The sequence below is a fragment of the Amblyomma maculatum genome, chromosome 9 (assembly GCF_055883805.1).
Source record: "Amblyomma maculatum isolate TAMU_Amacu chromosome 9, ASM5588380v1, whole genome shotgun sequence".
NCBI lineage: Eukaryota > Metazoa > Arthropoda > Arachnida > Ixodida > Ixodidae > Amblyomma > Amblyomma maculatum.
In genome coordinates, this window is record NC_139352.1 from 30468660 (window position 1) to 30482492 (window position 13833).

The 13833-nt window shown below is 44.4% G+C and overlaps 2 protein-coding genes across 3 annotated transcripts in view; both read right to left on the reverse strand.

Annotated features, from left to right (window-relative positions):
* Sec71 (ADP ribosylation factor guanine nucleotide exchange factor Sec71) overlaps nt 1-8753 on the reverse strand; it is a 65686-nt gene extending 56933 nt beyond the window's left edge. For both annotated transcript variants that reach the window (XM_084578496.1, XM_084578495.1), the window contains exons 1-4: nt 8485-8753; nt 6742-6778; nt 3404-3656; nt 1981-2372 (exon numbers count right to left, since the gene is read on the reverse strand). In XM_084578496.1, coding sequence (XP_084434622.1) covers nt 1981-2372; nt 3404-3656; nt 6742-6778; nt 8485-8608 — 806 coding nt within the window. In that variant the 5' untranslated portion in view covers nt 8609-8753. The remainder of the gene's footprint in view (nt 1-1980; nt 2373-3403; nt 3657-6741; nt 6779-8484) is intronic.
* A 541-nt stretch (nt 8754-9294) lies between these two features.
* LOC146178741 (cytochrome c oxidase subunit 5B, mitochondrial-like) lies at nt 9295-13707 on the reverse strand. The gene is made up of 4 exons (XM_084578505.1): nt 13556-13707; nt 12770-12843; nt 9954-10053; nt 9295-9560 (listed from the first exon to the last, which is right to left on the reverse strand). Exons 1-4 carry the CDS (start codon nt 13650-13652, stop codon nt 9454-9456), a joined length of 378 nt encoding a protein of 125 aa, XP_084434631.1. The 5' UTR covers nt 13653-13707; the 3' UTR covers nt 9295-9453.
* Between the last annotated feature and the right edge of the window lie 126 nt (nt 13708-13833).

Consider the following 13833-nt stretch of genomic DNA (forward strand, 5'->3'; position numbering starts at 1 on the left):
TCTTGGCAGCGTGCCAAGATGCTGTGCAGCGATAACGTCAAGGCGCAGAGCGGCGTGTTTATCTTTTGATAGCTCCTGCGGTGGCGGGGTGCAAACTTGGCAAAGTGCTCGTGATGGCTTGATTGCACAAGCCTGGTTCCATATATCACGCAGCGCTTGGAGCGGGCATCATGATCGCAGCTGACCATGTGCTTTCGTTGATTCATACGTGCAAGGATAAACGACTCCCCCCCCTAAAAAAAAAAAGGAAAACCTGCTGCTTTTTAAAGTCCGCAGCCGGCCATATCTTACGCTACGCCCCGCGTACAGCACAGCGATAAGAATGGATGACTCTCGCAAAAAAAAAAAAAGAAAACATGCACAAAGAGAGAGGGAGAGATCTGCCGCTTCTTAACGTCTGCAGGCGCCATAGCCACGTCAGCCGCCGCGCGCAAAGTGTTCGCAACACACACTGGAGAAAGCGTCCGACGTCTGTCTGAAAACGGGCTGAGCTGGCTTGACGCATGCGTAAGCTTGTGCTGAAGGAAAGAGATAGCTCGGCAAAAGAATGGGCACACCCATGCACATGTCTTGCAAACGTGGTGTACTGGCGCGCGGGAAAGGATAACTGCAGATGGGCGCGGCGCTGCCCAGACCAGCCGTCGCCGAACTGTCCCCTCATTGCTTCCGCGCATGGCTTGAAAACGTCACGCGGCAAACGGCCAAGGGTGATGCCACCTTTTTTTTTGGGCGTGGTGCGGAGTTCGATATATAGAAGACCGGTGAAATTGAGTTCGATATATGACGCGGCTTTCCTATACTTTTACATGGGATCTTCAAGGGGATATTCCATGAGTTCGATATAACCAAAATTCGATATATCCGGGTTCGATATAACCGGGTTCGACTGTATCTAGAGTGTTAAGTCAAACCGTGACGATGTGTGCGTGTTCACACAACCTTTATTCTAAGGTAAACAAGGCTAGGCTCAGTGACTACATTGCACAAAGAAATGCTCCACAGGTTGCGATGCAAAATAATACGCTCCCTCCCTCGTGGAATAACCAGCACAAACCAATCAGAAGGCAAGAGGCCACTTGTTCACTAACTTCAACAACAAAGGCACCACAGAAATTAACGCCTGCATTATTTTGACACAATATATACTGTGTTGATGATAAACTGGTAACAATACTGAACTCCAAATTAGAAGCAGCTTCGGAATTAAAAGAACTTTCCGCTGTGGCTCTGGCAAAAACTATGGATGTATGAATATTCGAAATTTTGAATATGAATCGAATACATGTCGGTTATTTGATTTACATTCAAAACAAAAATCTGATACTAATAGAAATTTCCAAACATTCAAAAGCTATTACACACACTGAAAATTTTCGAATTCACTGCAGATTTCGCACTTCACTGCGACACCCGACCAATGCAGTAGGCCTAATATAGCAGAATCCAAGTGCTATGTTCTCATGCGGTGTATTTTCCTGGCTGCTACATTTTTGTGAGCCAGTCTTATACGGATAGCGTGGTATACCGGATACATGTTTCACAGGTTTGGCCAGAAGCATGTTCCAGAAATGTCATTAACGTTTTTCCTGCAGCCCACCCCTCAAATATGCAACTGCTAGGTTCCAACAGACAAGCACTGTGCAGGATTATGGCAGCAGAGGTAGATAAACTGTCCATCCCAGTTATATTGAAACTGGATATACCGAATTTGCTGTATATTACTGGGCATATGAAGAACACTGGCAATCACAATCTGCTTTTTTCTCATGGCCACTTCTGTGCCGTTTCTGCATGAGAATGTGGACTGGAAATTGAACAAAATAGCACTCGAAATATGAAAGCCTATAGAGCCATAATGCCTACGACAAACAACCATGACCCAAATTTTACATGTGCTTCCTTTGGATCCGCTACAGTGTTGAGAGGAACAGCCATACGGTATGTCCTCAACCGATTACTATGTCTGGATTTCCACTGTACCTGGAGTTCTCTATCGGCTGGTCCTTGACATCCTGTACTGGGCCTATCGTGTCCGAGTGCCGCGAGTCTGTGTCGGCCGTGCCCAGTTCAGTGTGAGCGGTAATGGTCGTGGCGGGCAACGACGTGATGTGCGCACTGCCACCGACGGTGGCGTTGCCGTTTGCAGAGGCCGAGCAGGCCTCCATGCGCGCAAAGATGACATTGAGCATCTGGGTGAGCGTGGCGATGGCCGTCGTCTGGTTGACCAGATTTCGCGAGGCCAGGTAGATGTTGTAGCATGTGCGCACGGGCTGCAGCACGCTGCCCTCGTGCACCTCGCACCACTGGCTCGTGACTACCGTCAGCAGAGCCTTGATGATCTGCAGCTGGACACCGTCGTCAGTTGTGGGACCCTGCAGGAACAGTGGGTGCGCCATTTTGGAGCTGCTCAGCACTTTTGCCCAACATGTTAAGTAAATGCACAAGGACTTAATTTGCACGAAACTAAATGACATGTTTGGAATCAGCCCACAAAAAAATTTGTTCCCATAAACTTCCTAACTGGTCACCTAATTAAAATGGTTTCTGAAACAAACACTCAGCGCTTCATCCAATTACTTCTGTAGTAAAAACAGATTTCCAGGCTCTTTCTGAGCATGTTAAAGGGGTCAGGATACCAATTTTGGAATGTAAACTGTTTATTACATCTTATTCCTGATGTGCCAAGCAACTAAACCTCAAAGTTTCAGCTGCATTGGAGCTGCAGATAGTTTTAAAACTAGTATTTTCGTTGCTTCGTGAACCAGTTGCTGATCTGGCAACAGGCGCAGCCGGTGACGACATAGGCCAACGCCGCATCTGCTGCATATTTTGTGAACGAGCAGCATCAATCACGGTTATGCGAAGCCGCGGTAACGCCAGCCAAACAGCACTCATGCCGCTAGCGAGGTTACCGCAAACTGAGCTTTTCGTCGATCTGTTAGCGCTTTTAACCTAGAGAATAGCGGCATCTGTAGGCAGGATTCAGGTGCATGTCGACGCCCGAGTACGAAAAGATGCAGTTCTGGAGGTGGTGACAGTAGTGGAAGGATTTACGAGGCAGAGAAACTACACTGTCACCTATGAAACCACTCAGTGCAGTGGATTGCCATGGCATGTTTCAGAGACTTTATGAGCAACATCACTGCAACATTGCTCCTCCTTCCATGATTACTGGCCAAAAGGTGGTTACCATGATTACCAGCCATCGGTTACACTGGCTACTATTCAAAGGGGTGTCCTTTAACCCTTTTGCTGTCACAAACATACCAGCAGGGGCGTGATGGCCATTAACATCTGAGAGCGAAATGGTTAAAACCGTTTGCCATAAAAGAATAAAATTCACCAGCAGTGGGCTTTCAATACTGCCATATATATGACTGTAGAACACAAAATGGGAGCCCACTTGGAAGCAGCCGCAGATGGTCTCGACGATGCGGTCGATGAGCAGCTTTCCTGGCTCCATGGGGTCCGGCAGGTGGCCTGTCAGGTGGCCATAGGCGATGAGCTTCTGGATGCAGTCTAGCGCCGTCATGACAATGCGTGGCGACTTGGACTGGCAGGCCAGCTCAAAGGGAAGCAGGTATCGCTCGGCCTCCAGCCCTGCCTGGCCCTTGGGCAGCGGCAGCGCCGACGACGTCTCCTGCAGCTGCTGGTCACTGCAAATGCACGCTCACATTCTTCCCTGCTCCATATGTAAGTAAACTGCTATTAGCATTGCTCAATACTAACCAAAGTGATGGTTCATCGTTTATAGGGTTTACCGTCCCAGAGTGACTCAGGCAGCGAGGGACGCTATAGAGAATATTCTCTACACCAGTACGCAGATATGGACAGCTCCGGTAAGAAGGGCAACAAACCTGACACATGCACTCAGCCAATGACTACATCCTACGTATGGGTGATAAGCACTCAGGTATGAGTGACAAGTACACTTCTTAGATATTTTTTATTTTCTAGTGTAATTTTCCCTTCGAAAAGTTGTCTTTACTCTTCAGTACAAACTTGCAGCTTCCATTTATATAGCACCCATCCATCCATACATGTCAGTGGACACGACAAAATAACAGCCAGTCTGCTAATATCAGGGAAAGTGGCTCATAAAGCATGAATCTGTAAATTTCTAGTATATACCAGCTTGAACTAGCCATTTTTCCAACTTTCCAGTCCACAAAGGTGCTGTGGCAACTCAGCTAACTTCGAAAAACCAGCTGGGGAGAAGGTCAACAAGAAGCTCAAAAGAACAACCCTGAAAATGACTTTCAACTTTTTCCAAGAAGTCTAAAGAGAATGCCAGCAGCCGGAGAGAGATGCATGTTTGAAAACTGCAGCAAGAACCATTAGGACCCTCACTGGCGTGTCTAAGATTTTCCATAATTATTAAAACATGACAACATAACACCTGTGGTAGAACTTTCAAACTCAATGCACGATGGTACCTGACAACACATATGAAACAGTGCACTGCACCTGCTTTAGTCTTGCTCCCAAGTGTAGCGAGAAAATGCACCAGACAGGTGTGCTCATTCACGGCTGAATAATTCCAAAAGTTGTCACTTGTTTCCGGGGAAAACAATTCATCCTAAGTGACAGAAAAATCTCAGGGGCCATTCGTATCATAGAAGTGCCAATCTGCCAACTTCTGCTCAAACTGAGTTTTCAAATAAAAAAATAAATGGCCCAGGAGCAAAAGCAATATCAATGCTTCTTCCTCCCGTGCTGTCACGTGCTTAATACAAAAATGTCTTTCAAAGCTAAATAATTCGGTTTACTTTACAAGATTTTAGCGTCCCAAAGTGACCCAGGCTATAAGGGACGCCGTTGTGGAAGGCTCCAGAAATTTCGACTACCTGGGCTTCTTTAACGTGTACTGATATCGCACAGCACACGGGCACCTTGCTTTTCGCCTCCATCGAAATGCAGCCACCATGGCCGGGATTCAGTCCCGCAATCTTGGGTTTCGCAGCCTAAATGTTCCAGCAATGTTCCAGAATATAGTACTGGAACCTACTAGGCATCAATTGTGTCGCATGCAGCAAGAGACAGAAGCATACGAGCTACAGAAATGATAGCTGCAGATCTAATACACTCAAGAATGCTTGGCTGCCTCCAGCATCACTCAGAGGGGTTTTTTCCAGTATGGTGTTTGACAGAAGTTCATACGCAACAAGTAACAAGCAGTCAGTGAAGCATTAAATGTGGTTTTTGCGTGCAGGCCTCGCTTAGATAAGCCGTTGGAGTGCAAACATGACAGCGCAAAGCAGCTGAGGGGCAACCATCTCTAGCTACTGCTGCCGGCAAAATTGTGTGCACTAATCTGAAATAACGATGAAACAAGCCCAAAAGTACAGTTAGAGAAAGTCAGCATCGGCACTCATAGCTTCAGCTGTGGTTATAAGCATTCTGCCTTTATATCTACTTTCTGCAAATTCTTCTACTTAAGTGATAACTGAACTGACCTCAGTCTCTAAACTAGAAAGAAGATATTTATTTCGGGTTTCCTAGGCTTCTTACGCACAGTTAACCCTTGATAATTCAATCTCACAGAGAACTGAATGTTTTTTTTTTTTTTTAGTTTTGTTGGGTTTGAAGGGAACTTGATCCAACGACAGCCGTCAGTTAAAATAAGCTGAGGTTTTTAACCAAGCAAGTCTGATTTACCAAGGTTCCACAGTACATATATATCCCAACAACCTCCACATCTACCCTATTCTTCCATCCCCCCACTACACAGATTATTAATGGCATTCCACTAACACTGATGCTTATGGCACAGTTAGTTTTCTGTCTTAAGTGGAAAAGTTTCAGCCCCGTGCCCTTCCACTCCCCTCCCCCCTTTGCAAATTATAGCACCAGCAACGACTTCTAATGTAAACACTGCCTTTCATGGTGCAGTGCTTGTCATAAGTTCCCAGGCCCCTTTGTGAATAGCGAGGCCAAGCGGCCAAGCCTAGTGTGGTGTGTGTGTGCTGAGTGACAGTTGAACGCTTCTTCGGCGCGGAGACGTAAAGCTGGGTAGTGGGGCACTATGCCTCGTTAATAAAGTTTGTCTCCCCTACCTGAGCCCTGTTCAATGCCGGACGCCTCGCCCAACTTCCGCCCAGCCTTTTTTCAGCCTTAAGTCCTCGCCCAAGCCCTCACAACTGGATAATCCCAGGCCCTCTCTTGGATAATCTCACTGCTTTTAAGCTCACTGTTATTATCATTACCCACTGCATGTTTAGCACAGAGTAGATTTTTTTCATCTGCATGACTCGATAACTGCTCCATTCACACGTGGCCTAAGAAGCTTTCCAAATACACTACGACCACCAAACAGAACTTTCAGAAAACTTCCCCCATCAATTTACATCTCAAAAAAAGCTACGTCTGTGCAGCCTTTACTTTGACTAAGTTCAACCTCATAAAGTTTTATTTAGTCTGCAACTTCGTACAGGAATAAGGGAGAGCAAAATATGAACTAGTGATCCCATCAGAGTACCTAGGATAATGTTATAGCATTATGACAGATCAGGTGCTAAGCCTGGTACATACACGCAGCAAAGAAAATGACCCAATATAAATGCAATACTCGTTTTCAATAAATTTAGATTCATTCATTCAATCAGGAAATATACGACCTAAGTGCAATGCCTTAAAGGTGCAATCAAAAGTGCATGGCGTAATGTTACTAGGCATGATAACAAGCTTCCAAATAAATTAGAAGTAGCCTAAAAAAAAAAAAAAAAATACGCAGCTACATACCCAGGTGCTTGGTTCTTGATTTCATTTTTGATCTCTTCTGCAAAAAAAAAAAAAGCAAAAAAGTCAGTCAGTGCAGTAGTACCTAATTAGAAACATCAATCACCTGAACAACAGATAGAATGTGTAAAAAGCACTTATATCAATCATAGCATATCTTAGAAACCTAAAAGGTATTGGTTGCTCGTGCTAAGCAACAATATGTTAGGCTGCACTGCACATAATGAATTCTTGCATGGCATTAATAGGATGCAGTGTAAGAAGCAAAAATGACCGGAATTAAATGATTTCGGCAGAATCAGTAATGTCCGGCAACACTGCGTGCCTGCTGCAACTATATTTGTTGATCGCCAACAAAGCGAGCCAGCAGCATAATAGGTGTTTAGGAAAATAATGAAGTCGTGTTAAAACTCGTGTCTCCCAAGCCAGTCAGGCAGTGGAATGTCAATCAAAAGTGAATCAAATATTTGCATTATCCTTGTTTCTGATATATTTTCTCATATTTCGCTAGTGTGCATATATTAGTGCATTTTTCCTCCCACTGTATTAGCTTACAATGACTGTTTTAGCAGCATTCTGAAAACACTCTTGTCCCTCAAGGTCATAGAAAGGTAAGTGAAAGAAAATGAGCCTGGATAGTTCAGAGGTATGTAAACAACTCGCATGACGTCTCTCCTGTCCTCGGCGGTTCAGAAAGGTAATAACAGCAATTAGCTAGTCCGCTGACAAAGACAGTCATACTATTCATTTATTATAACAATGTGACGTTTCATGTTTTATCTACTTGAAAATATTGTTTACATGTCGCGTTACGCGAACGTGACAGCAGAGTCAAGTTTCTCTGTAGTTGGCATTACATAACATAAATATAAAATACCTAACATAAAAAAAGTACAACCTGTCATGCACCATAAAAAGTGCATGCCAGCGGTCTTTTGAAATACAATCAGTAACGAACTAGAAGATAAAAGGAATAAATGTCTAGCGGCTTGACTGGCTGACCGCGAACGTATGCCAATGACAACCGACAAAACAAATCGGCAAAGGTTGATGAAATGCAATCGACATATTAACCCAAAGCATGTAATGCAAGAGTGAACAGAGGCAAACAGAACGACAAAACGAACTGTCAAGGTAGCGCAAATCGTCTTCCGACACGCGGATACGCACGCGAACGAAACAATTTCGGCCACGAAGTCTGGAGCAACTATGTGTAATATGACACGAACACTCCAGCGGGACAAGTAGCGACAATCAGTCGTCGCAACGGCGCAGGGACCTTGCAGGGAAAATATAAACATCAATGCTGAATAGAGCTCCAGATGGTTCCGGCGCGGCGAACAAATAATAACTAAAAGAAAATGGGCACGGTCCGAAAAGCTGCGCATATCATGAATTCAATCAGACGCGGTACGTCAATTGCAGCTCCCGGCTAAAGCACTTGGCACAGAAACACTTGACCTAATCTTTTAGCGTAATTAAAAGCGCTACTGCAAATCCTCACACCTCGAACGCAACTTCAAAAACAAAAACTACGCGAGATCGAAACACCTGCTCTCGGATCACGTCTCGTTCTCCACTGAAGCAAAGCAGGCCCCACACACAGGAAAAACTTATCTAGCCGGGACGACACGAGGCGGTGGACGTGGTTCGAACAACAGCGTAAACAACGACGAGTGAGCAAAACGAAGAAAAAAATAACATGCTGCGCTGCGACGAAACAAGCAGATTTCAGAGTCCACTTACCGAGTGCGAGCTCACAGGCTTTCCTCAGTTGCGAGTGATAGGATCGCTTGATCTCCCGATCGTTTAGTATCTTCTCCAAAGCACGGGTGATAAACATTTCGCCTGTGTTCGAACCTGTGCGCATTCTCTCCGTTACCTGATTGACATCGTTCGCACAGTGACAACGCTAGAATCGGCGCGCCGTGACGAGATTCTGAAGTTGGCCTAGCAGTCAGCCCAAACACCAGCCGCAAGACGCCATGCTGAAACCGAAAGGTGACGTCAAATTTCGGCCGCCGAAGTTGAAACCGCCGTTTAGTACTTACATTGCTTACATGCCACTCCACGTCGTCCGAAACCACCCGAAACTGAAACTGACCGTTTACGCAGTTTACGCTTTAATTCAGACGTACCCACTCGAGCAAGTGCAATTTTTTTTTTTTTGTCGCAGCTCACATCGAGCCCATGAATCGCGATGTTGGTAGCAATTTGGAGCAACGTTAACGTGGCTAAATACGGCCCGATCGCTCGATTAAACGCATTTAGCCCCGGAATTCACCCATTTATCTGTCTTGAACCATGCATTAGTAGCGACTACCATTGCTACAATCTTCAAAGCGCAAATGACGCAAGCTTATGTTATAGTGTTCTCATGTCTCAATAGTTCCATAAGCAAACAATAAGAAAAGCGGCGGATACCTGATGATGATGATACTCATCAGCACGGAGGGAAACCTTGAATGCAGTCGCTTTTTGTTCTGCGCGCGCGCAAGTCAAATTTGCGCTGAAGCAAACTTTGCATTGAAAACAAAGCAACAGGGTGACGACGTGTGAAACTTGGCAGTTCTTTTTTTATTCCTTGCCACCGGGAAACAAAACAAACATTGTGCTGTGCTTGCATGCAGCACTGCCATACTCCTAGATTGCGCTGCGTTCCTGCCTTAAGAAAAAACAGTGGTCTATTCTCGACTAGGCCTGAGGCAATGCTTGCTACAATGGTTTTGCATCCACAATCTTGAACCAGTATCCACACTCGCAGCGCTTTGGGTCCCCTCGGTGCAGCCACATCCAGTTGATGTGAGTCTGATCCTCTTCACCTGAAACGAGGAAATGGCAGAAAATGGAAAAGCTCAGTTAAATGAAAAGCCCTATGACAAGACCTGTACCTCACACTTTAATTCAAGCACTTAAAGGAACCAAACTTGTAATCACAGCCCCAACGGCATACAATAATGCTTTGCATCCATCTTATCTTTAAAAACAACCGTTCAACCATTCAGTATTAGAGTTAAATTTGACAGCTTTGCGTGGAGCTGATAATTTACAAACAACCTGAATACCAATAAGTGCAGAACCATGTCACCTGACGACTACCACCTGCCAGAGAGGCATGAACATATTTTTTCATTTGCTACGCCAAGTTGGATATTTCTGGTATATGGTGCTTTCAACACTGTAGCGTTAAAAAGGCAAGTGGAGGGGCTACTTACAAATGCAACCAATCATACGCTTCTCTAAGTGGGATGGGATCAGGTTTGGGTTGTCCTTGGTGCCTGGACCTCTCTTGAAGACCTTCATGTCGAACGGATCCTGCACGAGGCAAAGCAAGTGAGCGGACAGCAGACACCGACACATTTAGAATATTCAGGACACTTAGGCTCCGCCTTGAAGGCACGACACGAGAGCTTTATTGGGCCCGTTCAGAGGCCTGGGGCCCTCTTCGCGCATAGACATGGACACTTTCCTTTATTTACCACAAGACAGACAAGGCTCCCTTTTAGACAGGTTGACCAAACATGTTTTGATGGTCCAGAGATAGCACATTTGACTCTCAGACCAAGGTCACAGGTTAGATATCCATCAAACTACCTAAATTTTCTTTCCAGTGCAATTAAAATTCTTGCATGCCATAACGACGTTTGGGACATGTTCAGGCTTAATATAATCCCAGTTTAGTAAACATTTCAATTCAAATTTGGCATGACATCACAACTCTCCCGAAAAGTTTTTTTATTACAATGTCATTCAGCTGCTTCATTTAGCTTCGGAGGTGTGCAAGACTCAGCTTTCCAGTATGTATTTCGGGATGAAAAGGAGGCTTCTATGAAGCACACACTTCAATTTGTGCAGCAATATTTCATGAAAAGCAAAAGATTAGTACAAGATACCACTGACTAGCTTCAAAACAGTAAAGATATATTTTTGGTTGTGCAATCATTCTGCATAATGATTCACATAACATTAGTAAAAATATTTCACCAGATAGGATTTGTCAACATTCAGTAAATAAATTATAACTGATTTGATTCCCCCCCAAGCCATTTCGGCTCCTACAATCTAAAGGCTCACTCATACTTTGACCCGCGGAAGTTGCGTGACCATTTTGGTCGAAAAGCCACACTCACAAGCCATTTGAGTAGTGCTAGGTCTTCCAGCTTTGCAACTGCTGGTCGCAAACTGGTAACCAATCAGTGGCTCAGCTGAAAAGAATGAAGTCTACTTTACTCTATATGGTGAACAATCAAGATAGAGAAGTCTGGAAAGCGACCAGTGGGTCGCATTTGCAAGCTTGAATAGACCTTAATGGTGACTGTGACACCAAGGGCTTCGGGTCATGTGAGGCATAAAAAATAATCAATATAGTAGCTGTTTGTTCATTAATCTTGTAACTAAAACACTGAATCAGCTATTCTATAGAAGACTTTAAATGTCTCACATAACAAGGAGCCCAATTTGATCTCATCTGAAAGAAGAAATTCAATTATCAACTAGTTACTGTATGCAGTATGAACTTGCGTGGTGACTCTTCTGTACTAATTAATGCCTTCTGTACAATTCCGAAGGCAAAAATAAAAATCCAGAATTTTGGTGTGACTTCTTTATAATAAAAAAATTATTTTAACAATGTGTTTGCACTTTTCCGTCAGCCTCAAAGTTGCCCCGTCTACGCGGCCCACCATATCTGCCTTACCGGTGCATTATGGACTTGTTAATTCATACCGGATCCTGAGGATTTTGTAGTTAACAGCGTGTAGTAATAAGACGCTCGAATAAACCCCAAAATTAGCCCATAGTGACAGTATTTGCAATTAAATTGCATTTTCTATGTATTCATATATTAAAAAAGCTATTTCCATCATCACTGCTGCCACTTCCACCAAAAGTAGACAGCTGGGCTAGTTGGTTCTGGATAGGATAGGATTATGAAGCACCCTTCGAGAGCACAGAAATGAATTGACAGACTTGAAACCACAGATGCCGGCGTCCATAGTGACTATGGGCGCACAAGGGTGTCTTGTAATGCTACATCATTTCCAAGTGACACCTATTTTTGCTTTGCTGATAGCATGCACTGAAAGTGTCATTTGTTCAAAGTGTACTGCACGCAAGTAACAAAAATCTGCTCGTGCTCTTCAGTTAGGCAGTCACATTTAATCATGTATTTGCGCGAATTTCTTGTAAAAAAAATATAAAAATAAAGACCTATATAAAGACTAATACTAAGGGGGTTGGCAACAAACTCTTCGGGTTCCCAGTCCACACGACAAGCTCCTCGCGATTAAAAAGACTGCTCTTTGTGAAACTAGAAATCTTAGAAATGTCCTCTGGCATCCAAACCAATACTTTAAAATGAAGCTGACCTCAATGCTAAAGTGCAAATGGTTAGCAGGACTCAAAGCGTTGCCTCTCACATGTAAGCAGCTTTACATAGCAGCAGGAAGTGGCATTACCGTAAACTGCCCTGCCATTTGTGCAGAGGTGAGCACGCTTGTCCCATGCCGCAGCGATGTGCAGAGGGGCAAGCAATGTGAGATCTTATCATACTTGTTTTGCACTGGGCCCTGGCTTTCGGTCGTTCAATGCAGCTGCGCTGCAGTGCTCGAGTGCAATGACAAGCAGTGAAAACCGCTACCAGGCCTAAAATTTCGCACTTTTCACTCCACCCATCACAACTCAAGAACTCTGAACAAACCTGCCCCCGTCTGTAATCTTTTTCGTGGGCAGTTACCCCCTCCATGCCTCTTGTAATATTTTTGAAACCAGTTCATTCCTGGTTGTGTGAAAGGAGTTTCAGTGTACGGGCGCCACACCCTCTTGCTTTTGCAGAAGCAGCAGTTATAACAGCAGATGCAATATTGACGTTTAACCATAAAATACCAAATTACAGTCAAGCACATGTTTTCTCTGTCATGCACTGATCACAGTGCAGTCTTTTCCATGTATGGCTCCACAGTGCCACGGCAAAATACCACATTGCTGAAGCAATCTCAGCATTCAAACCATTCCAATAAATATATGAACGCACATCGTTTCCAGCTGCATGGGCTAGAAGCTCCTGCTTCTCGCGTCCAGTGGCGTATTCCATGCCCGAGTACAGTCCTAGAAAGAAAATAACGCGAATAAGTGTGATGTTCCGCCGTCACATTTGAAAGTTTTACTTATCTCTGATATCTTAAGGAATACAAATTCATGGCTGATGAAGTTGGGAGCAATCGGGTTCTACGCCCCCTAAACTAACCACTGTGCTCGTCAGGTTACTAGCAGCAGCAAACTGTTACAGTTAGCTTTGCTTTAACTACGAACTGTAACTGTGATCACGGTCCTAGTTTGCTGCCAACTCAAAGCAGTGCCTCGATATCAGATGCCAGGAAGCACCATGCAGTACAACAAGTGCTCAATAAGATAAATATCTCACAATCAGTCCACCGCTATAAACTGCAGTGATGCGCACTCAAATAATGCGACCAGTGGCACTAGCAGACACTTTCGCATCAACAATGTTGTTTCATACATTCATAAAAGCCGGCAACACATCGTCTCGAGTCGATCAGCGGCGTGTTTACGGGCTGTTTAAACTCCGCCAATGCGCAGTCCCTGGGCTTAAGCCACACTCGCAAGGTAGGTTAGAATGCAGTCAGGCAATCAGATGTAAAGGAGGTGCACTTCTGAGCTAAAAAGTGAAATGCAGTAGTTTCCAATGCGTGCGGCTAGGCTTAGCCGGTGTCCGACACACGGCTTGCATCGTCCTTATTCTCGGCACGGTGCTAGAAACGAAACCGAAGCACAATAGTGTTGCAGCGATAGGACTTACGTGGTTCTTCCTCGGATTTGTACCGCACTGCATTGATGCAAATCGTCTGTCGTGCACATCGCAGAAGTGACCTTCCTAACACAACGGTAGCAGCCATCCTTACCACTGTGAAGTTCACCGTGTGCGATGCTTGAAGGAGAACACAGGCTCACAGAAACTGCGCAAATACTTTTATAACACTAAAATACTAATCTCACAAGAATAAATTTATTTTTAATTTTAAAATAACAAGAAATTGTTTATATATTATTAAAAATGTTTTATTGATCTGTGTTTGT